Source organism: Microtus ochrogaster, chromosome 10, assembly GCF_000317375.1.
Source record: "Microtus ochrogaster isolate Prairie Vole_2 chromosome 10, MicOch1.0, whole genome shotgun sequence".
NCBI classification, from domain to species: domain Eukaryota; kingdom Metazoa; phylum Chordata; class Mammalia; order Rodentia; family Cricetidae; genus Microtus; species Microtus ochrogaster.
The window spans coordinates 20,672,306-20,695,537 of record NC_022016.1 but is presented as its reverse complement, the minus strand read 5'-3'; the positions used below and the strand labels follow the sequence as shown (position 1 = coordinate 20,695,537).

The 23,232-nt window shown below is 43.7% G+C and overlaps 1 protein-coding gene across 1 annotated transcript in view; it reads left to right on the top strand.

Annotated features, from left to right (window-relative positions):
• Frem1 (FRAS1 related extracellular matrix 1) overlaps positions 1-23,232 on the top strand; it is a 152,423-nt gene that overhangs the window by 116,720 nt on the left and 12,471 nt on the right. Inside the window, exons 26-35 of the mRNA XM_005352752.3 lie at positions 381-582; positions 1,541-1,685; positions 9,713-9,842; positions 12,223-12,295; positions 17,870-18,019; positions 19,811-20,034; positions 20,634-20,681; positions 20,941-21,105; positions 21,290-21,418; positions 21,786-21,901. Of these exons, the coding sequence (XP_005352809.1) occupies positions 381-582; positions 1,541-1,685; positions 9,713-9,842; positions 12,223-12,295; positions 17,870-18,019; positions 19,811-20,034; positions 20,634-20,681; positions 20,941-21,105; positions 21,290-21,418; positions 21,786-21,901 (1,382 nt within the window). The remainder of the gene's footprint in view (positions 1-380; positions 583-1,540; positions 1,686-9,712; positions 9,843-12,222; positions 12,296-17,869; positions 18,020-19,810; positions 20,035-20,633; positions 20,682-20,940; positions 21,106-21,289; positions 21,419-21,785; positions 21,902-23,232) is intronic.

Below are 23,232 nucleotides of genomic sequence, written 5' to 3'. Positions count from 1 at the left end.
GAGAGAGAGAGAGAGAGAGAGAGAGAGAGAGGGGCAGACAGACAGACACACACACAGACAGAGAGAGCGAGACAGAGAGGTGAGTTGCAAGGCAGATACAGTATGTTCCATCATCAAGCTAATAGTTTAAAGGGAGTCTGACACCAGACAAATTGCAAAGCTGGGTGAAGGTGGAAATCAAGCCTCTGCTCTAGTCTTTGGATTATTAGGACGGTGAACAAAGCAGGCTCAACAGATGACCACATTCTGTGAGTTGAGGACTTGGCCATTGTAGAAGCCTGTGCAGCATGGGGAAGGACTGTGAGCTGAGGACTACACCATGTTGAAGCCTGTGTAGCATGGGGAAAGAAGTCCTTGAACAATGTCTCCCTATGACTCAGGTGGACCAACTGGACAAAGCAGCACCCCGGATCACACGCCTGCACTCCCCTTCTCAAGTGGGGCTCTTGAAAAATGGCTGTTACGGCATTTACATCACCTCCCACGTGCTGAAGGCGTCAGACCCTGACACAGAGGATGACCAGATCATTTTTAAGATTTTAAGGGGTCCACTGCACGGACGTCTGGAGAACACGACCACAGGTACACTCCATCCTAATCCCTGGTTTTAAACTGCCAGTTGCTTCCATGGCTAGAGAGTAACTCAATTAAGCGCAAGTCCATTTGGTGAGTGTTTCCCAGGACTTGCTGATAGACCGGTTTCTAAATCAATATAGTTGTTAATGGGGACTTGAAGCTGTGCCTTCTCCATTCATCTCGATAAGAAGAACCGAGTCCCAGCCCACAGAAGCTCAAATGTTCACCATTTTGTTGCTGCTTATTTTCGTTTGTTTTTCAGTTTGTTTTATATTCAGAACACAGTGCCAGGGTCAGATTGATATTGGAGGCTAATTTCTTTCTTCTACTATGAATCTTAAATGATAAAAGCTCCTTTAAAAAAATCTGGGTTTTTTTTTCCCCTAATGGTTTTGCTAGATTGCCTATTATTTCTGCTTGAGGAAGGCAGTGAGCACAATACCTCACTAATTGGGATAGCACAGAGGTGACAGGCTTTATTCATTTCCGATTTCCTTTCTTTCTAGTTTAGTACTGTAAGGCAAATATCTGTGAAGCAAAGCAAATTTAAAGATGAATTTGAATCCATTGCTTTGAATTTTAATAAAGTTGCAATAATGTTGATTTCTTTTCAAAATAGACTTTTGCCATTTTGTTTTGAAACAAGGTCTCAGTAGCCCAGGCTGACCTTGATCTTGGTATGTAGCTGAGGATGACCTTGAACTTCTGATCATTTTTCCTCTCAGCGAGTCACCTGCGGGATTTTAGGTGTTTCCCTGCTTGTTAGGCAAACACTCTAACCAACTCAGCTACATCTCCAGTCCTGCACTATTCCTTAAAGTTGTCTTTCAAAACAAAACAAAACAAAAACAAAGACAAAAAGCCAACAACAACAACAACAAAAAACACAGCTGGGTGGTTTTATCAGTTCTTAAGTGATGTCTGATTCAATTATCCGTGAGATTTATTTATTTCTTGCTTGTAGGTGAATTTATCCATGAGCGATTTAGCCAGAAGGACTTAAGCAGCAAGACCATTCTTTACATCATAAACCCATCTCTGCAAGTGAATTCAGATATCCTGGAATTTCAGATCATGGACCCCGCAGGGAACACTGCCACCCCTCAAAGGTAACTTCAATTATTAATTGGATCTACATGTCGTGTTTAGAATGTATCCCACTAAGAAAGTTAAATAATCTTTTCCGAACCAGGCATAACAGGGGAAGTCGACGGACTGTTTCATATGCTCGTGCAATTTATTTTGGAGAAAGGATCTCTGTTGTCTTATTGCTAGATGATGGAAAAGCCGGTAGCTTTCCAGATCTGAAAGACTGTAAAAGGTTCAGTGACCAGTGTCTTTTATTCCTTGCCTGGCAATGAACCCCCTTTCATGCACTGGGAAGTTGTTCTTGGAGGGCTTTCAGGCCTGAGCTCGAAGACCGTGTGTACATGCGGCAGCCAGAGGTCACTCTAGGACCGTGTTAGTCACCACTGGCTCCCGAGCTATGGGGTGGGTGGGGGTGGGATGAAATAAAAAGGAGCAGCCAGATATATTCTCTCACAGAAGGGAAAGAAAACACAGCGGTGTCCGTGCATGCGAACAGGCCCTATAGGCGAGAAGATAGTGGGAACAAAAGGAGACTTGAGCGGGTCCTGAGCGGTGCTCAGAAACAGAAATAGATGTGGTGCAGAAAGCTCAGCATCACAGGGACAAATCGGCATATTAACGAGATTAACAGAGCAGAGTGACTGCAGTGTCTGCGCCTCCTTTCCAGATGCTGCTCGGGCATAGACCTTTAATAATTTACTGGCTGGCAGATGGTCATAGTGAAGGCCCAGCCGTCCATTTCTTGCGCTGCGATAGTTTTCTTTATTTACTGCCTTTCCCAGACAGCCCAAAGAGAAGTTACTCATTCCTTCTAACTTTTGCGTTTGCCGTATCAGAGGCATATAAAATAGTATAAATGAGCACATCTCTACCCTGCTCCCTCTATGACGAAATGTGGACGGGAAGAGAAGTCTGGTGAGGAAACATCTCAGTACCAGTTTCTCTTTTCACCATCCGCCAGCAGAGGGTGCTATAGTCGTTGTTAGCAAAAACTGGCATCCTGTAGTTGAAATCTGACCCTGCCTCCATTCACGTACCCTCCTTTACCTAGGTCTATAAACTAACCCATTAGACTTTGGTTCTATGGCTGCCACACGCCAGGCTCACAACACTGGGAGTTAGAAAGCAGGTAAGAGCAAGAAAGAGCAGGCACCTTAAAACCCCTAGATTATTAACTAAAAGAAATGCTCCGCACCGGTTTAACACCCTCCCCTTAGGAACTGATTCCTGGGGGTCACAGTCTAAAGAATGAATAGCAATGACTTGCTTTTTCAAACAAATATCTTTATTTTCAAGAAAAAAATTTTAAACTTACGTCCTAAAAATGTTAACGAATTGACTTTACTCAGCTTTAAAGACTTCTTAAAAATTGTTCTACTGAAATGCATAGTATTGGTCAAACTCGCCCCTGAGCTAGCGCAAACCTTTGGTCCTGCACATGCCAGCATGGTATGGGTGACGCATGTCCCCCGGCAATGACACTAAGTTTCCTCGCACACACACCCTCCCCACGCCTTTTTGTTGGCAAGGACGTCACTTAGTGAAAATGCTTTATGTTTTTGGGTAACCATGAAAGTTACTAAGAAAGTCACAGAAAGTTTACATCATGTAGCCAGCAGCGTTCTCACTTATGCTGAGACTATTTTAGATTGGCATGTCTGCCTCCACAGAGATCACTTCTCATAGGCCCATGCTGGAGATGTTCCTATCACCTCGAAATGGCTAGAACCCATGAAGAAAAAACTGCCTGCAGACAGCTAATACAAAAATAACTCAGAGTTGGTTCCAACATGCTTTATATTGTTTTCTTTCGAGTGGGCGGGGAAGTAGAAATTGCTCAGCATTTATCTCCGCAGTGGAGTGGGATAGTTACACCCAAGTAGATCCCCCACCCTGAAACTAAGCACACAGTTTTCTGGTAACAAAGGAAGGTGGCACAACTTAGAGGTTATTGTTTAGGCCTGATTCCCCCTGAGTTTATTCCTGGGATCCAACTCTCAAGAGTTATCTTCTGATCTCTACAAAAGGGCGGTGGCATTTTTGTGCCTGTACACACACACACACACACACACACACACACACACATACACACACAAAGAGAGAGAGAGACACAGAGACAGAGAGACAGAGACACAGAGAGAGACTTTTAAAAAAGAAAAAGCATTCTAAATATTGATTTGTCTTCATAAAGCTACCAGCAAGGGCCTTCATACAATAGAAATCATAGGCATTTGGAATGTCATTATTTTAGCTCTATTTGATGATACCCATTTAATCCCCAAAACCATGCATAGTTGGGTCCCATCATAATCTAGAATTTGCAGGCACGGAACCAGGCACAAAGCTGGAAGAGACTTCCAGGCTTCTGCAGAAGCTTCTGTGGGAGCTGGGGTTCAGTCCTCATTAGCCCAGATAACCTGCCACCCTGCTCTGTTCCCCTCGCCCTTCTTAAAGCTGGCTAAGCCCTTCTTTTCCTGTAGGCATTGACAATCTAAACTGCAAGGAAGAAGGGATACCCATCAAGGACCTTAAGTTTACCTGCTTTTTTTGCGAAAATACGAATAACAGTCAGCCTTGGTTTGGCCTCCATTTCTAATGCCCCGGGGATTATAGTATAGAGAGTTATACTTTGGACATGGAATGGAGCAGGTCTGCACTGTGGTCCCACCACTTAGTGAATGTTCACAACAGCTTTCTGATCTGCACAATGGGGAAAACTACAATTGCTTTAGTGAAACAAATGAGGTCTGACATATAGAAGAGTCTTTTAAGTTCTTAGCAAATGCATCTTGCCGTCCTTACCGCCAGTGTTAATTCCCCAGCGTATTTATGTTAGGTCCACTGACTGTTGAAGAAGTACCCTGAAATGTTTGGTGGGTTAAAGCCTGTCTCTCATTGGATATTGATTTTAGGGTGACTCACAAAGCCAACAGTCCATATGGTTATTCACAATGAGCTAAACGCTGTGTTTTGCTATTGCATTTTCAGTCCTGAAGTATCAATAGATGTTTTATATCATCATACATAGAAAAATTTGAGATTTATCAATTTACTAGCAGGTAGCTAGTTGGTGAGTGTGTTTAATAATGTCACAGCAAAATCCATCAAGCCGATCATGGGATTGGGAGTCTGTGAGAGATGGCTCAGTGTGTGATGCATCTTACCCTAACAGGCTGCAGAGCCTCCTCTCCTCCCTTCCCTCCTGCATCCGGGTTAGTGCAGGGGATAATGTGTCATGGAATGCATTTGGAAGACCCTGTCATACATAGAAGTAATTTATAGCACGGAGCAACCACAGATGTTTGTCTTGAGATTTAGATTTGGCTAGGTGCCTAAATTCTAGGCGACATGTTAGGTGTTTCAAACACACTCCTCCAAAGATGATAAGGAAATTAGACTCAGAGCATTGAAGTCATTTATCTCCAAGCTGGTGGAAGAGTGGATGCTGAACGTGAACCCTGACCTCCAGGTCTCAGGGAGCTCATCTCTTATTGGCTCTGGCCTTGGTATGACTCACCCACAAGCTTGCTCTGTTCCCTGTTCTAGTTGACTGTCCAAATGAGCTATAGAACCTGAGCAAAGTACACAGTGCCCGGAGCACTCATTGGAAACTCATTGTAGACCAGAAAATGAAGCCAACTTACACCAATGTAATTTTCTTAGTACGTGTTCCATGTGGACCTCTTTATTATGCACCCCTCCAAAAACATAATAAAAGAAAGAGAAAAAGAATTCACTTCAAAAGAATAGTTGGTCCCCATGGGCCTTCTCATTTGGTGGCTCCTCCGAGCATGGGCTCTTGTCCTCTTTGGCAACTGCACCCAGCTCTTCTGTTTAAGTCTTGGCCTCAGAAGAGAAAAGTCAAAAGAAATGTAAAAGGAAAGGAATTTCTATCGGGCAAACTTGAAACAATTTAAACAGCGTTTATGAAACACCTTGTAGGGGGAGAGGTTGGAGCCATTCGCTCACTGATGCCTGCACGTCGTCGTCCACAGCCCAGCGTTAACATGTTTATCCCCAGTCCAAAGTGGAGGAAAGCCCAGAGGGAGGGAAAGAAAATGGCACTTATTAAGCACCCACTGTGTGCAGGTGCCTTGTACACATTAACTAGTTTTCGTTTTAATGATCTGACTTGAGTGCAACTCTTCTCATTTGACGATAATGAAAACTGAAGCCTATGGAGACCGAGGAGCTGACCGCGTTCCCACACTAATGAACGGTTGCAGGGCGTGGCTCCAATGTGCTGTTTTTCTCCGCGCTCTCTGCTGCCTCTTGGCTAACCGCGACCTTCTAACAGGAGGGAATAAAAACCTGGAAACACAGGTGTTCAGAGTATGAGGTTATCAGGCGTAATAGCATCATCTCTGTGTTGATAAACCTTAGGTAGAATGCTTAGAAAAAATACTTTTTAGCATAATTTTTTTAGCATAATTTTCTGAAGCCATACGCTACCTGGTTGTAAGCGATGTGGTTATAAGCGAAGATCTAGTTGTAGGAATAACGACTTAATCATCATCTCAGCTTCTACGAAACCTTTTTACGGAGAAGCTGGCCATACTTAATGAGCACTCGCGGTTGTTCACTGAACTCCTTTGAAGTATGACTTGTCTTTAGAAGTGAGGAAACGGAGGCAAGGAGAGGCCAATGCCCTCTTATTAACCTAGATTGATGTCCTAGATCCCGAACTAATGTCCTAGCCCCGAGTGTCTCTTTCAGTTTGGTGTCCCTTCATATACATGAATCAAATAGATACAAAATAAAATACAGAAAGCACAGATTTGTTTTAAAATTTTAAAACAGACTCTCTCAGCGTCGACGCTCTCGGTGTGTAGGGAAACGTAATTCTCTTTATAGGCCAGTGTCCTGTGCACAGCTGCTCAGCAGCATCCCTGGGCTTCACCCACCAAGTGCCCAGACCACCCCTCTGCCACTGTGACAGCCAGCACTGTCTCCAGATATGCCCAATGTTGAGAGTTACAATATACCTCAGAGTATAGACATGCCTGGGTCAGAAACCACGCTTTGCGGCTGAACAATTCTGTTGGCGCTATCTTTCTCTCTAACGAGGTCAGAAGAACTGCCAAGGAGCAGAGTAAGTTGGGATTATAAGAACATGTGAGAATTTTCTGGCCCAGGATTCTTTTCAAGGTGAATGAAAGACGCAGACGATGCAGGGAAAGGAATTTCTGGCCGTCTCTGAGCTCGGGAAACAGTACAGTGAGCAGCGGGTCATTGTTGAGTATTCTGTGATGCTTTGTGTCTTCCACACTCTGCAAGTGAGTGTCGTACCTAAGGAAGCAAAGTCTGTCCCCATGGAGCATGCTTAGTGCCACATAAACTAACACTTATACATTAAAACACAAGTCAGGATAAAGCAATAGAAGGAAATTAGACTTTGGCAAAGAAACTGCTATGTTAAATGAGGTGTCCAAAGACCTTTTCTTGTGTCTGACAGCTTCAGGTCACTTGGTGGTAGAGGGACCAGAAGCTTCAAGGCATATGATCCAGTTTCAGGGGCTTCTGTTTCCAAAAGTGGTTGTTGGAGACCGAAATTTAGCTTCCATTTGGAATCAGCTACTCTGCTGTGCTGAGTGTCTGGAGAGTGGGAGCTCTCAGCTGAAGGCGTCCTTCCTCCCAGGGGACACTTGCAAAGTCTGGAGATAGTATGGGTGGCTGTGATCATGGGAAAAGCGTGATAAAGTAGTCGATGATATCCACTGTGTAAAGATTGAAGGGGATGCTAGACCTTTCAGACTCCAGGCTGCCACTCCGACTTAAAAAACCTGAATGCTGGGCATTGGTGGCACACACCTTTGATCCTAGCACTCTGGAGGCAGAGGCAGGAAGATCTCTGCGAGTTCGAGGCCAGCCTGGTCTACAGAAAGAGTTCCAGGATAGCAAGGGCTACACAGAGAAACCCTGTCTTGAAAAACAAAACCAAACCAAAAACTAAATAAAAACAAAACAAAAAACCCCCACACCACCAGACTCTAAGGTCCACAGTGTTTGGTGGAGAAGCACTGACCAGGGCTCCTACCGATTGGCTTGAGAAGCTCATCTGACAGTTTCACCACATTGCTAACCTTCATTTTTGACCATAGAACACACTTCACCCAATGGTCATAACAGGGCCCATTAGATGTGAGGACATCAACCCAACCTGTCTGCACAATAACTACACACACAGAACTCCCAGATTGTTCTTATGGGCTCCTGCATCCTAGTGTCCACCTAAGCTACCCTCATATGGATTCTTACAGGGCAAACTGATTGGTTATATCTTTTCTCTCTTTTACAGGTGTTCACATAGAGTTTAACACTAGGAGCTTTGCAAGAACATTACTGTAAAAACAAACAAACAAATATCTACATTCAGAAACATAAATTGCATATACCCTGAGGGTATAGAAGGCTCTCCTTTAAAAATTTTTTTTCCTGGAAAATCTGTAACCTGGGTTAAGTTTCGTGGCTTTTCAAAAGATTATTTATTATTTATAGTGAATAGCTTTAAGAAAAACAGACAGAACATTGTTTGGTGATAGTCTTAACCTACAGGCATCAAGCTACTTCAGAATATGCATCCAGTAGACACATCATACACACATCTAGACACGAAGGCCTCTGTGGTCTGGAGTAAACAGTCCCCTAAATTGTCCCCTTCTTGATCTAGATCAGCTATCAAATTGCATTTAGTGTTGGGCCTTGATTGAGGTCAGGTGGGTCTGCCCAGTGGCAATGATTCCTCCTGACAATGGTTAGTTAGCATCAGCAATGGGTGGATCTGCAGAACTCAGCTTTGGAATTCAGTGTAGCTCAAATCCATCTGCAAATACTGACTTCTCAGTTATCCCTCTCCTTCTCCCTGAATCACTTTTCTGCTTTCTTGTTTACCTGGGTCCTTTAGGAATTCTTTGTAACATGTCATTGGCTATTATTTTATTACTCTTAAGCATAGCTTTCTTTTATTTCTTGATCTATTTCATGCTAGACTTAAATTCGGTTGCATCAAATACCAGCAAATGAACCAACATTTTAAATATAATGTTATTTTTTTCAAGTCATTTTTATGAAATATAGGATGCAGGAGCAATGCTTCATGGCTATCAAATAAGCACACTACGTGTACAGCACACACTTGTCTTACCTTGAGCCCCTGTGGTAAGTCTATGCTGCAGTGTCGCACCGCCCCTCACCTGTCATCCTTAAGGAAGAACCAGTGCCACTGAGTTAGTTTTGTTGGTGAACTTTGTATGACGTGACGGTGACCTGTGACCCCTACAAGGGGGATAAACTAGTTGTTGAAACTTCCTGGCCTTAGTCTTTCTTTCTTTTTAAGTTCTGTAGATGGTAACCATTAGATATGACATTTTTCATCAAGGGTCAGATTTATTCATGATATATCAGGAATGTTTATGAATCACATTCAGCTGTATATAGTTTGCCTCCTGTGTCCTAGGGGTTTTGCAGATATAACCAGTCATAATTCAAAATAATTTATTAAAGAATTATGTCATTCTGAATGCACATAGACCCTTTTTCTTGTCATCTAAGCAATTTAGTAGATCAGCTATTTTCCCTGTTGTTACCCTGTAGTGTGAGTCATCTAGAGATGAGGTAAGGTAGACAGAGGGATGTGTGCCTGCTCTGTGACTGTCAGCACCAGCCATGGGTTCTCAACCCACTCTTTGGTGGACACTGGGAGATGACCAGGCTTGCACCCACGGTGCACACGCTCACATTTGAGCCTCTGCCTAGTCACTAACAACCACGGGACTTTTGGAAATCTTCTAATCTTACGTATTTCATTGAAAAAACACTTTCTCTATTCCCCCCAAGGTCATTATAAGGTCATCAAATAAGATAACACAAATGCTAGTCATGAACCAACACTCCAGATAAGTGTGAGCAATTTCTGTCGTTGACATGGGTTACCCAAACGCCTTTGCTGCCTTGATAGTACTCAGTGTTGTGTCTCCCATCTAGCCGATACTGAGGGACATTCTTATGGGTAGCTTCTGATCACTGTTTCTCTTTCCTTCATGCACAGCTTGGAGCTGAAGTGGTCTTTTATTGAATGGTTCCAGAATGAATACGAGGTCTGTGAGAATGTGGGCTTGTTACCCTTGGAAGTTACCAGAAGGGGCTATTCCATGGATTCTGCCTTTGTGGGCATAGAGGTAACAACTCTAAAATACAGATTGTTGAGATGGAGCTTAATGTTGTTGGTTAGTGCCTCTGATGATTTCTTAGAAAAACTCCCAATTGCCAAGGAAACCAAACTGCAGGGTAGCCCTATGTGCTGGGGAGGAGTTCAAGGACACAACGTCTTTGTCCCCCAGCCCTTCAATGAATTCCTAAACAGTTTTTCAGATCTGCTTTTGGTTTTGAAATCTGTCTCTTTCTACACACCCTTTAGCTTTCCAAGTTTGATTTCACAGAGTTGGGTATCCTGCTTAGTGGGTCTGTATTACACTCCACCTTGAAAGGTGTCTACAGCTTCTATGGGGTGACTAAGAAAAGTACCAGACACCAGTTGTCCTCTGTGAATAGAATAGGATCACTGTCCCTGCCTCAATGGACAAGGTAAAACAGGAGACATAAGCCTGCCCTGAGATGTATCCATGCTGTGCAGAAGCTGAAGGGCACTTTGGGACAGTCTTCCGAAGTCTAAGAGCCTTCCCTTTGTCACTTCTGGCCAGACTTGCTGTCCTTCCTATACAATGGAGCACAGGTGTGGCTCGCAGAGTTGAAGGAGCTTGAGACGGTCCTTTCAGAGAGGCCTGAAGAGCTAGTTCATCCGCTTCAGTGGAGAACAGGAGAGCCTCTGACCCAGTCTGACAAGATGAGCCCCCGGGCAAGAGAGCATTTCTGACAGTCCTAGTTATAAAGAGTTAAGAGGCCTCCAAACCCTGACCACACCCAGACTCACTGTGTTTCTTTCTAGTGGATATAGGTCTCTGTCTCCTGGACCTGCTGGTGTTATATCATCAGAGGAGAAAAGTTGGCATTTCCCATAATTCCAGGAAAGGGCTATAGGGAAAAAAGAGAATTAGCCCACTGTAACTTTTGAACAATCTCCTAGGCCTTCCCAGAAATTGTCACATATTTGAGTGACGCATTTAGGTCTATGGTCTATGTTACCATTCATCTCGACATGTAAAAAAAAAACCTACATGGGACCTTAGTCTACGTAAGTTGTATGCGCCCGACAGCTAAGTGTGCAGGCCATCACTAAGGACAGTCCCTGAGGCTTTGGGGACATCTCCATATCGAGTATACCTGCCACTTTGCATAAGCTCTTATGAGTACTTGACTGAGAAGAGAGAGAAGATGTTCTTTGCCCTGTGCTGTTTGCCTTCTTTGGATTGTCCCCCTTCGCCCGCCCTGTCTTTCCAAACACCTTGCCTCAGACATGCTTTTGCGACCTAGGATTCTGTAAGCGCAGTGGTGGTAAACACTGGGTAATTGCATGTGTGAGACCCATGCAGACTAATGTAACCTCCAGCATATGGTGCATGCAGGTGTACAATGGGCTGCCCTTTCCCAGCAAAACTGGTGCAGGGGGAGCCTTGGCATTGCAGGCAAAGAGCAAATGGAAGAAGCCTAGGAGGTAATCCCTTCTTCAGCAAGATGTTTCTAGACAGAATGATTAACCTATTAGCATCTTGGTTGGAAAGAGGAACATTGTCTGAGACCCCAGGAATGGGCATTTTAGAACTTCAAGTTGGGTACTTCATTCCTTTCGCTGTCTTGACCATCTTCAACATCTTAAAAATATGCAAAATTAGCAGCTGCTGGCGATGGTCACCCAAGGGCTCATTCAGTGGCCTTTTCCAAGATCACCACAGACATGTAGGCTCCCGTTGGGGATCTAAGGCCATGGCTTCAGCACCCTAAATATGCCTCTTTAGATTTTAGTCCTGGACCAGGGACCCAGTGGAGCTGTCAGTGGTCGCTTTAGACCAGGGTAGTGTCCCGTTTTCCCAGCTTCCATGAGAAGGCCTTTAAGGCTGCGGTCCCAGGTGTGGAGTCCCTTCGCAGAGCTGCTTACCAGGTCTGTCAGCCCCACAAGGCTCTCGTTCATGTTGGGGCAGAGTGAGGGTTTCATCCCAGCAGGAAAACAATGTTGAGGATTTGTCTGGTTAATCTGGCCTAAGGGCTCTCGGTGCCATGGAACCTTCAGAAGCCCTCCGAGCTGGCTAACAGTGCACAGACTCTCAGGGCTGCCGGCCCCCACCCCTTCTCCGTTTTAAAACCAAGAGAGGTAATGGAATAAAACGGCACTCGTAACAAAGAGAACAATAGGGTTTTAAACTTTATTCTACTTTTTTCCAATAACTGGATACCTTTAAAGAAGAAGTAACCAGTTAACTTTTTTTAAAAGCATACCACAAAGTCTGGACCCAAAATGGTTTATTATAATTTTTAAAATCTTACCTAGCATTAAAAACAGACTCGAGACCATGAATTTAGTCTGGTATGGCAGGAGAGGAAATGTTTCTCCAGTGCAGAGTATTTGCTTTTATTTTTTAAATGAGATTTTCTTCCCTCACTAAGGTCAACCAAGTGTCAGCTGTAGTTGGAAAAGATTTTACCGTCACGCCTTCCAAACTGATCCAGTTTGACCCAGGTACGTTTTGTGTTTCCAGTTTGTTTCATGTTCTATAAGCTGTCTGGAGACTGCTGGGAAGACAGGATATTGTACATTTCCAGCCAAGCAGAGCATCATCGGGGAGCCGCACTACCCTATTCTCAACAGACAAGTTTGGCCTGAAGTTCCGCCCTTATATGTTTTTTTATTACAAGTGAATATTTATTTAACAGAAAAAAAATCATAGCAAATAATAAACAGAAAAAATCAAAGGTAATATCCAAGACAATCTAGAAAAATAAGATAATTTAAATATTATTATAATTTAATGGTAATTTAATAACCACATATTTTAGTAGAAAATTTTCAAGTGTTAGGATTATATAGATTCCTAATGACCTAAATGATTTCTTGTGAAATAAGTTGATATTAGGTGCTTTCAGGGAAAATTATTATTTAATTCAATAGTACTTACTTTGATTAAAATCTGTGGAAAATTTTGGGAGGTGCGATATGTAAACTATGAAGCTATAGCTTCTTCTGAAGATGCTCTATTGTATGCAGCCCACAGACATAAAAATATTTGCCAACAGTGCTTTGGAACCCAAAGTGTAAGCCATGGTTTGGGGTAAGGAAAATGCTGGAAGATTTCCTAAAGGAGGCAGCATTCTGGTGGGCAGAAGGAGGAAGAGGAAGAGGAAGAAGGCTGAAGCACAAATACAAAATCACTGCTTCCCTGGGAAAATATGCCTTAAAGCCAGAGGCTGGACACTGCCCTTCTAGGCTCCTCCTGGGGATGGGTTTATCTGCATGGCTCTCCCTTGTTCCCTATGGTCTGTAATGGACCTGGATCACTCACCTAACAACAAACGGAGAAGGAGAAGCGTTAGAAAAGGAGCCAGGCCTGCTGCACAGGGTTTGGCACTGTGACAACTCTACCAAGCTGACTCGACACTAAATGACTGAATACCTTCATCCCCAAACAGACGATCTTAGTATTAGGAAAGGAATGTCTTTGTGTTGTTCACAAGAAGCATAGAATACGAAGATTATACCGTTTTCCCACAACAAAGTGTTGCCAACTGGGTAGTTTTAAACATAGCTATTGTGCAGGACAGTGGTGGCACTTGCCTTTAATCCCAGCACTCAGGAGGCAGAGGCAGGTGGACTTCTGTGAGTTTGAGGCCAGCCTGGTCTACAAGAGCTAGTTCCAGGACAGGCTCCAAAGCTACACAGAAACCTTGTCTCAGAAAAAAAAGAAAAGAAAAGAAAAACAAAGAAACAAACAAACACAGCTATTGCCGTGCAGTTCTAGAAGCTGTTCAGTCAACAGGTGAGTCTGAAGGAAAATCTATCCTGTCCCTTCCTTATGTGCCTTTTGCTGGTCCTTCTTCCTGCTGTATCATCCTGACCCTTGTCTCTCCCTGCGGATAAATTCTCCCTTGTCATAAGGACTCGGCAAACAGAAGTTAAGGAACTACCCCATTCCACGATAGCCTCATGCTAACCCTTACTCAGGCCGTTACCCCATTTACAAATAGGGTCCCATCCTGACGTCCCGGCAGTTAGCTTAGGAAGACCTCAAAATAAAAGCTCTGGAGGGATAGAATTCGGCCTGGAACAGTGAGCCTTTGGTTTGACTGTAACAGTTCAGATATTCTCGTCAGCCTCCTAGGGTTATTGAGCTTTCCAACACGGATGAGTTGGTTTTCTAGGCCAACCACATTATTGCTGCTCTGAATTTGATGTTTATCATCAGGCTTCTGCAGGTTCTTCTGCCCTTAGCTCTACTGCCAAAGGGTTAATGTTCTTTTTGTCCTCATGTTTTAAAGGATGTGTTTGAAAGTCAATCATTTTTGCCGTATGTCCTTTTCATTATCCTTAACCATTTGTTACAAGTTAGGTTTTCAGCAGCTCCACCCCACCCCACCCCAGGCGATCTGTTTGGGTTGAAAGGAACTAGAATATATCACACTAGGGGAGACTCAGAAATTTATCTCTTGGAGAGTCCACTGCATAAGATAAATGCCTGTTTGTCTAGAAGAGTTTACATGCTGTTTTGATAGCTACTAATGACTTCGGGGGTGGGGCACCAATAGTCTTAGGATTTTAGTGATTGTTTATACATTGAGAAATAATATAAGCATATTTTATACAGGTTTTAAAAGCCACATGCTTGGATGCTCATGATTTTGGAATTTATTAAGCCAGAAATAATTTAATATCATGAAGCCTTACTTTAGAGAATTAAAGAATTCCCCACATCTGCAGGTCCTGTAAATGTTTATATACTTTCATATTGTAAATCCTTGCCTCTTTTAGATGTCCCCAGCTCCATCCTTTCCCTTTTGCTGAGAGCAATCAATTTGTTTCTCTGGAAACATCAGTTTTCCCGATACTAGAGAAAGAACGGGCCATCCCGCGCATGGTTTTCTGTGTTGGAGAACTCTGTCTTGGGTGGGGCGAAGGCTTGACCTGTAGGGCTTTACCTAACTTTGCAAACAGGAGTCCTGGGGACACTTTCAGCTGTTGGGACTAACCTGAAGTGTTTAAATGCCGGTGAGAATACTCTAAAGAAAATGAGCGCTCTCCTTTAAAGTATGTGCCCCTGGAAGATCTGATGCATTCTTAATCAAATCTTCATCATCCTGAAAAGTCAAAATGTTTTCCAAAGGAATAGCTCTCCAATGTGGCATTTACTAAAAAATATTGAGAGAATGTCTCTCAACAGAGAAATCTGCTTTGTAGGAAAATATCCAGGAATTCACTTACTCCATAAAGGCGGATGTGTTTGTATGAAAGTCCACCTCTTCTCTACCCCAGGACCTTTCATTTTCTGGAAACGGGGAAGGGAGTGGTTCCAGTCTTTTGAAGACCCAGGTGTATCTCAGAGAGTGAAGGAACGCTTTGCACCTACAAAGTGGAGGAAGCAGGGAACCAAACAATAGCCATGAAATTTCTGCTCCCAATTTCCTTAATCTGAGAGGGTGACCCCAACACTTGGGAGGCTTGAAACAAAGTTGAAATGTACGTCAACAAATCAGAAGCCCACAAAAGAAGAGTTCTGTTTCATAAGACTCAGCAAAAACCTTTAAGGCCCTTTTGGGTTGTTGTTGTTGTTGTTGTTGGGTTTTGGTTGGTTGGATGGTTTGGAAATGATGCTATCATTTTTCTAAAATACATTTTCAAACAGAAGGGCAGCTGCTTGAGACTTGGAAAGATGTTTCTGTTGGATTTTCATTTAAATTGTACCTCACATTATGAGGCTTGGTGGTCAGAACGGTTCTCCGAATATTGACACTCTCAGTATTCACAGATTGTTTTCAGCGTCCACCCCTTCACAGATTGTTTTCATCGTCCACCCCTTCACAGATTGTTTTCATCGTCCACCCCTTCACAGATTGTTTTCAGCGTCCACCCCTTTTCACGCTCATTTTATTTCCACCGCTGCCTCTAAAGCCCCCGAGTCTCCAGGTTCCCAGCCTTCGCGCAGACAGACACTCTCAAATTCACTTTGCTGAAGTGTTCACTTTCACAGTGTCCGTGGAGTCTTCCCTCATGAACCATTGTCTGAAGCCAAAATCTGGCCACCTGTGTACATTCTCTGTAGCGTGACTACAGAACTACCCATGGGTCTGTGGTCTCCTTTCCCCAGACAGGACTATTCCATCCAATGATCTACCTTCTACTCCTGACCCAAACCTCAACTTTGCTAAGATTGCTTCTTTCCTTAATGTGTGTGTGTGTCCTACAGGCATCTACAATACTATATATCTATAATAATATAGATAATCATACATAGCTTTTAACAGTTATTTGACTTTCTGGTATATCTGTAGAAGGGCTAGAGAAGTTTGGCTTCTACATCTACCTGTCCAACCAAACACAAATCAAAAAAAAATAGTCAGAAAAACCATTCTGTCTGTACTGACGGCAAAATCTTTGATTTTCTTGTCTTTATACGTGGGACAATACAGTAGTCAGATAACGTTCATTGTATTAGTATTAAAGACAATCTAGAGACAGCCTAAAGTTTACAGGAGACTTGCATAGGCTATGGACAAGGGGACTCAGACATGGCTGCAGATGTTTCCACCCAATGGGAGTCCTGGGATCGCCTCTCCTGGATACTCTATTTGTCTTGTCTTCTCCAAGAAGTTTCAAATTCCTTTAGGTCAGAACTTGGATTATACTGCACTTCTGGTGTTCCCTATAGCTTCTAATGCAAAGGCAAGAACTTCCGGATAAAACATACATTTTGGTGGACAGTCTCATCCATATATGAGATGGAAATTAACTAGTATTTTATATTAGACAGTTCAGCTTCTTTGAAAAGACTGTAAAAAGAATTAACCTGAGAAAGTAGTCAACGCTGCAGGCGTCATAAATCGGCCAACAGCTTATTCTGTTTACCAAAATTATTGCAGATGCTCCTATCCCCCCCCCCCAACACACACAAGCAGCCAGATACAGGGGAAGTGAACAGTTTCAATTTTCACTGAATACTAATGGGATTAATGAGGCACTGATTCAACCGTACAATGTATATGAGACATACCTTCAAGATTGTGGATGGCAAAGTTAGAGACATGTCAGTCTGCAAGGAGAAAGGTCAATTTTCAGAAGAGAAGCCTGGGAAACAGTCTTTAACCACCTTATAGAGCTTTCTTTCTCGGCACCCCTAGGCAGCGGAGGTAGGACAGACTTTTCAAACTTTGCCCTGGAGGCTAAACTGTCCTCTTATTGCCCTGTGCCCCCGTGGCCTGCTCCTCTCTACCCTCACCTTCCCTTCTAAATAAATCCAGGAAGGTACCCTGCAGTTCCCATCACAGAAACGGCTGAGTGTCTTCCAGACTGCATGCGCTCATGTTTGGTTTGCCTTCCATCCGGATGGGACGGATTGGCTGGGATAGCTTAGTGAACGAAAACTTACAGTAATTTCAAAAGTGTATATGGAATAAACTTGTTTATACTCCATGATAGAGGCAGAGAGGAGAAAGGGGGGCTCGACCAGCCTGTGTCTATAACCCTCAGCCCGTAAGTTCTCGCAAGGAGAGTATCCAACTGCCGAACATTGCATCGTCAGGAAAAGCAGGAAAAGCAGGAAAAGCAGCCGTGGGTTAGAAGATCTGGGGAGGGAGAGCAGCCGATGCAAGCAGCTGTCGGTGAAAATGAATCACTTCAAGGATTCTGTGAGGTGCCTGAAGTACCATCCAATAATCACTTCTGCCTGCTGCAGCATCTCAAGAGTTCTGCAACTCTAAGATTTTCAGATTGTAGTAACTATTTTATCCTTAAGAACGGAGGGGATGGTTCGGGAGGAAAATGAATGCCTGGGATTTTGTCTACCAACCTTTTTCTCTCCCCCCCGTGTAGCGCAGCTTACTTTTTGTTACAGTGTTTGCATTGAGGCCGGCCGTCATTGTCCAGGAACAAATGCCGTCTTTTTATATTATTTGGGAGAACAGCAGGGCCTCAGCGAGTTGGTGGCAGTACAATAGCTCACTCAGGCTACTGCAGTCTAGCTGTAGACATGTTAATTAATATATTTCTCTGACACCTAGGTGATTGAAATAGCAATTAAAGAGTAATTAAAATGTTTACTTCTTGTAGGAATGTCAACTAAGATGTGGAATATAGCAATTACCTATGACGGATTAGAGGAAGATGATGAGGTCTTTGAAGTAATTCTGAACTCCCCTGTGAATGCCGTTCTTGGCACAAAGACAAAAGCTGCAGTGAAAATTTTGGACTCAAAAGGAGGTATTCTTTTGATCCTCGTCTTGAAATCAGGAGCGGTCCTGGCGCCATGGCTGCTGGCTTACAGCAGCCAGCGTGCTTGATAACACCTTCACATCAAAATGTGTAATTTCTTGTCAAGAAAGCCGCCTCCATCATGACTCTGGTTTCTTTATTCTGGTTTGGGCTTCATGTGGTTTTCCTCCTGCTAGGAGCAATGGCTGCAGAAAAGCAACAAGTCAGTGGCCTGGTTGCTTTTTTTCCTAAGCGTTTGTTGTTCTCACCAAGGGGGAAACAATGTTGGTGAGAAGCTATGGACAATTATTTTCCCCCAGAGTTTGCAGGGCTGTAATTATCTTCTTCTGTTAAAGAGAGCTCTCAGTGCCTAACACTGGAGCCCCCACTGTAGTGTGACCAGGGAAATTCTAAGAAAGGAAGGAATTGGAGAGAAAGAGACGTGAAGATGCAGCTGGCTGGGGATTTGGGGGCAGCTGGAGAATACTAATGAAGCATTTGGTGATGTGGAGCCAAACCGTCCTGGGAAGGGTACTCGGAGAGCAACCTGCAAATAAAGCCGAAAGCAAAGCCCTTGGCACTCCCGAGGTTCTGTCCTGCCAAACGCCCTCTGCTTCTGGTTCCTTATCTACGTGGCGTGGCATTTGATGTGTCCGGCGTGGCATCCCGGTTTAAGCCTTTATTTGTATGCTTGTCATGCCTGCGATCTACATTTGTTTCCTCACCTGTGAGCCATTGTCTCCCCGCTCACCCTGTAACCAAAATGGGTGCCGTCTCCCTGGCTCCGTAGACCCACGTTTCCACGGCATCACTCGTCACCATGTGTGCCTCTTCTCCAGCAGAAATGTCTGCTCACATTAAGTGTGTAAAATATAAAATTACAAAGATGTCCCAGGGCTGGGAACATAGCCCAGTGGCAGAGCACTGGCTTAGCTTGCGAAAAAGGCTCCGCGCTGGAAATCAGGGTAGCTAAGACTAAAATAAATATCCAGACAGGATTTGTCTGTAGGTCATTTTTTTTGTTTTCTTTTTGGTTGAGGTTTGTTATTGTACTTTAATTTTTAATCACTTTTTACTTATGGTGTTTTACGGCGGGAATCTGTTTTCTCCTATTGTGTGGGCTCCCAGGATCCAACTCTGGTAGTCAGCCTTGGTGGCAAGCATCTTCGCCGGCTGAGTCATTTCACTAGCCTGGTTTCTTTGTTCTTTTTTCATCTGTTCGTTTGGGTTTTGTTTTGTTTTGTCTTTCGTGCCTTCCCAGAACACTGATAGTCAAGGTTTCCAGTAGAAGTCTCTCCTGAGATTCGCTAGCGTTTTGTTCCTTTATAGTTGGTTGCAAATGTTTATAGCTGCTGCTAGATCACATGACATCTTTAAACAATCCCGGTTTCCACCTCTAAAAGACTGGAGGAAAACCGAATACTTTCAAAGCGCATGTGGGGTGGTACTTGACCAGCGCCTAAGCCTTCCATGTTGATGAGGATCACAGAAGGAGGGGAGCGAGCCGGTTTCCTAAGTGTCTGGAATGATTATAAAGCCATGGCGATGATTTTCATCTATGATTTGTGAGATGGATTTCATGACTTTATAATCACCCCATCCGTGTGCAGAAGGATACTGCTTTCCCAGGTGGAAACTGATGAAGAGAGAAGGAGTTTCTGGCAAATGGGGAAAAGGCAACATCTGGTGGGAAATTCATCCGTCTAGGTTTAATGACAAGCTGTTTCAGGAGCTGTGTCGATGTCATCACTTATGTGTTTGTGTAGTGTACTGATCGCCTGCCATCTTGCATGCCTCCAGGACGGTGCCATCCTTCAAATTCCTTCAACCAAAGCAAGCACAGCGCGTGGGGGAAGGGCAGCGGGCAGCCGCTGCGTCCAGGATCATCCTCACTCACCACCGCTGACTCTCCTGGGCTGGAAAGAGGGCCTCCTCCATCTCTCACCAAAGGAGATGCCCTTCAGGGCTTTGATCCCACAGACCTCTCTCAGAGGAAGATGAGGACCCATGGGAATGGCAAATCAGTAAGGATGGGGGCATACTGGGAGTGGATGTGTGGGTACTGAGTGGTAAGTGTCTGAGACACCGCAGAAACTCAATTCTCATAGTGAGTTCTTTGCGGAGTCATGCAGTGCCTTTTTGTGTGCAGATATCATGCTGACCCACTCCGCTAACTGTGCCAAGTGAAGTGGTAGCTACGTTCATTCAGCCCTATGAATCCTGCTTTCGTTCCTTTTAGACCAAGGCAGACAGGGAGTCATCAGCGACCCTACACTGAAAGCACATTTAAGTGACCCCCTTGGGTGTGGAAGCAATGACTCTAACAAGATACATTCTCCTATGTGCGTGTGCATGTGTGTGTGTTCTCCTGAATCTTTCTGTGCAGTGGATGCACTGGAAAACTAAAGCCACTTCCTCTGCCCAGTAGAGTGGGTGCAGAAATCAACACAACAGTGAGCTGCGGTTAGACATGATGCTTTAGAAGATTCTATTGAACTTGGCATGAAAAAAAATCTTAGGAAATACTCTTTTAAAATTTCAGTTGTTACAGGACCTTGACAGAGTAGACTGCTCATTGTTTTTAAGTCAGCTTTGTGTGCATTCTGCCCTTTGTCGATTTCAGGTCCACCCTTCCTCCATTTGTAGCAATGGAACAGACACCATCTACAATGTAAGCATAGAGCATTGCTAAACGTCATCTCCACGGATGGAAACATTTGTGAGATTGATATATCTTTTCTCTTAGTCTACTTCTCTGAATTTCTTTCTGAAATTTGCTTTAGAAGATTGGGTGATCAAGAAAAATCCTTTTGCCTCTTTGAGTTGATACGATTCTTTAAATCCTCATTATCAGAACAAAGTTTTTGTTTGCTGTCTTGATGTTTGTTTGTTTGTTTTTCTCATTGTTTTTGTTTGTTGGTTTCCTCAAGTATCACGGCATAGTTTCCTTGAAACTAGACGGCGACAGTTTCTCTGCTCACAAACGGAAGGCCAAACTATCGGTCATTAGGCAGCCACAGAAGACAATCCAGGTGGCAGAACTGCCTCTAGCTGATAAGGTGGAATCCCCAGCCGGCTCACACTTCCCCAGACAGGTATGGGATTCTCTCCTTCCTGTTTGCCTTCTAGCTGACAGTTTGGGCCATAACCACTCTTAATTCACAAAATGGACCGCGTGTGGGGATGGCTTGCTCAACACAGACGCTGCCCTGCAGACGATGTAGTCGTGTGTTATTAACTTACATTAAATCAATTCTAAACTACCGCTTGTCCCTACAGGGTCAGCTGCCCTCGTTTCCAAAGAATTGCTCTGTGGCGTTAAAGGGACTGTTTCATTTTGAAGAAGGCACCCACAGATTGTATCTATGTGATGGGACCACCTGGAAAGCCTGGAGCCCCCAAACCAAGGTGGGAACTGGTGGGGTAGCCAACGATATGCCATGTGATGAGCTTGCAGAGTGGTTTGTCATGTGATTCTTAACCCAGGCTTTGTCTGTTGTTACTACAGCTGGAAAGCCGTGAGAAAAAAAAATGCTACAAAGTGGCTTTTTAAGATCCAAAATATAGTAGTAAATCAGTCAATTTTGTTTAATTATCGAAATGTCAGTTCTATAAAACTGAGCTATATCTGACTGCAGTGGTGATTTCCGTAGGAAGCCTTTTGTCTCCTCAGATGGGAAATTGCAGTGAAGTCTGCCTCTGCCCCGTTCAAGGAGGAGGCCGACTCCAGATTATCAAGTCCATTCAGATGTGAACACTGACAATTGTTTTTCAGGGCCTGGAGGACAGATCCTGCCCAGCTGGATGGCATCTTCACTCAGGCTATTGCCACACCTTGGTCACACAGAGGAAAGGCACCTGGACCACTGCTACCCGAGCTTGCAGAGAACAGTAAGGACCCCTTTGTCACATGTTTTCACATGGAACCATAGGCCTGCATCAGTCACTGAAATAAGTATTACCTAAAGTCTGTCCAGCTTGGTCAAGGAGACGAAGGGGAGTCCATGGTTCAGAATGGATTTGTTGCTGGAGTGGGTGCTTTGTCTGCTGAGGTCTTCCTGTTCCGGCCAGACTAGTGCCACATTCTTTTCTTTTCTCCTTTTATCTCCATCTTTTAAGGAAAAAGTCTAAGAACTTTCCTGAGTCAGCAGCACTGTAGGTTCTGATATTTTCTCTCTCCCTCCTACCCTTCAGATAATAGACACCCATGCCCATTGGTTTTAAAATACCGGGTAATGAAAGGCCTTGACATCCTGCCTCTGGCAATGTTGGAGGCCTTGATGCCCATAAAGCCAGGCAAGTAGGACAAAGGCTCATTGGGTAACATTCAATAAAAGATGACTTGTGGTCAGAGAATGACAACAAAATTCATCTGATCCAGAAGGATTTTAGAAATGCGCATGTAGCAAATCCTTGACCAACCTTTTTATTTGATAACCTGGATTTTATCCAAACGATGTAATTACACTAATATGCATGCTTGTTGAAAACTGAGACTACAGTAATTTCTAGTTAATATTGATCATATCTTATACTTTATTAAGTTTAAAAGGGTATGCTCATCTAAAGACACCATTAGGAAAATGAAAGGGTAAACCACATTCAGGAAGAGCTGTTCTTAAACTGCCTATCTGATAAAGGTCTTGAATAGGGGATAAATCTCCTATAAATGAATAAGGAAAACATAACTGAAATCATGGCAATAGCAGAGAGGGTGACGAGGTGCCTAGGAAAGCCGACTGACTCGTGTGAAGGGGGAAAGAGAGAACCAGCTCCACAATGTTGTCCTCTGCCGTTCAGACGCCTGTAGGAGCATGCGTGCACCAACGCACACGGATCAGACGCACCACTAAAACACACTTTTATAAATGACTTGGAGACCTCTCAAGAAAAGCATAAACAGTAGGTTCCTCGGTAGTGAAAAAGATCGTCAGCATCGTTAGAGACAAGGTAGGAGGAGATGAAAACACTTTACAGTCACTAAAAGATTAAAAAACAATCACAAGATGACAAGACCAGTGTCGATAAGGCCGTAAAGCAAAGAAAACACTCCTGGGTTGTTACATGTGGAACCACACGAGGTCGCATCCACTTTGTGGCATTGTCTGATAGTTTTTCAAATAAGGTTATGTTCCCTGTGACTCAGTAATTCTATACCCAGCTACTTCTTCAAGAGATTAAAATATATGCTAGAAAATTCAAAATAATTTTATGTTTATTCA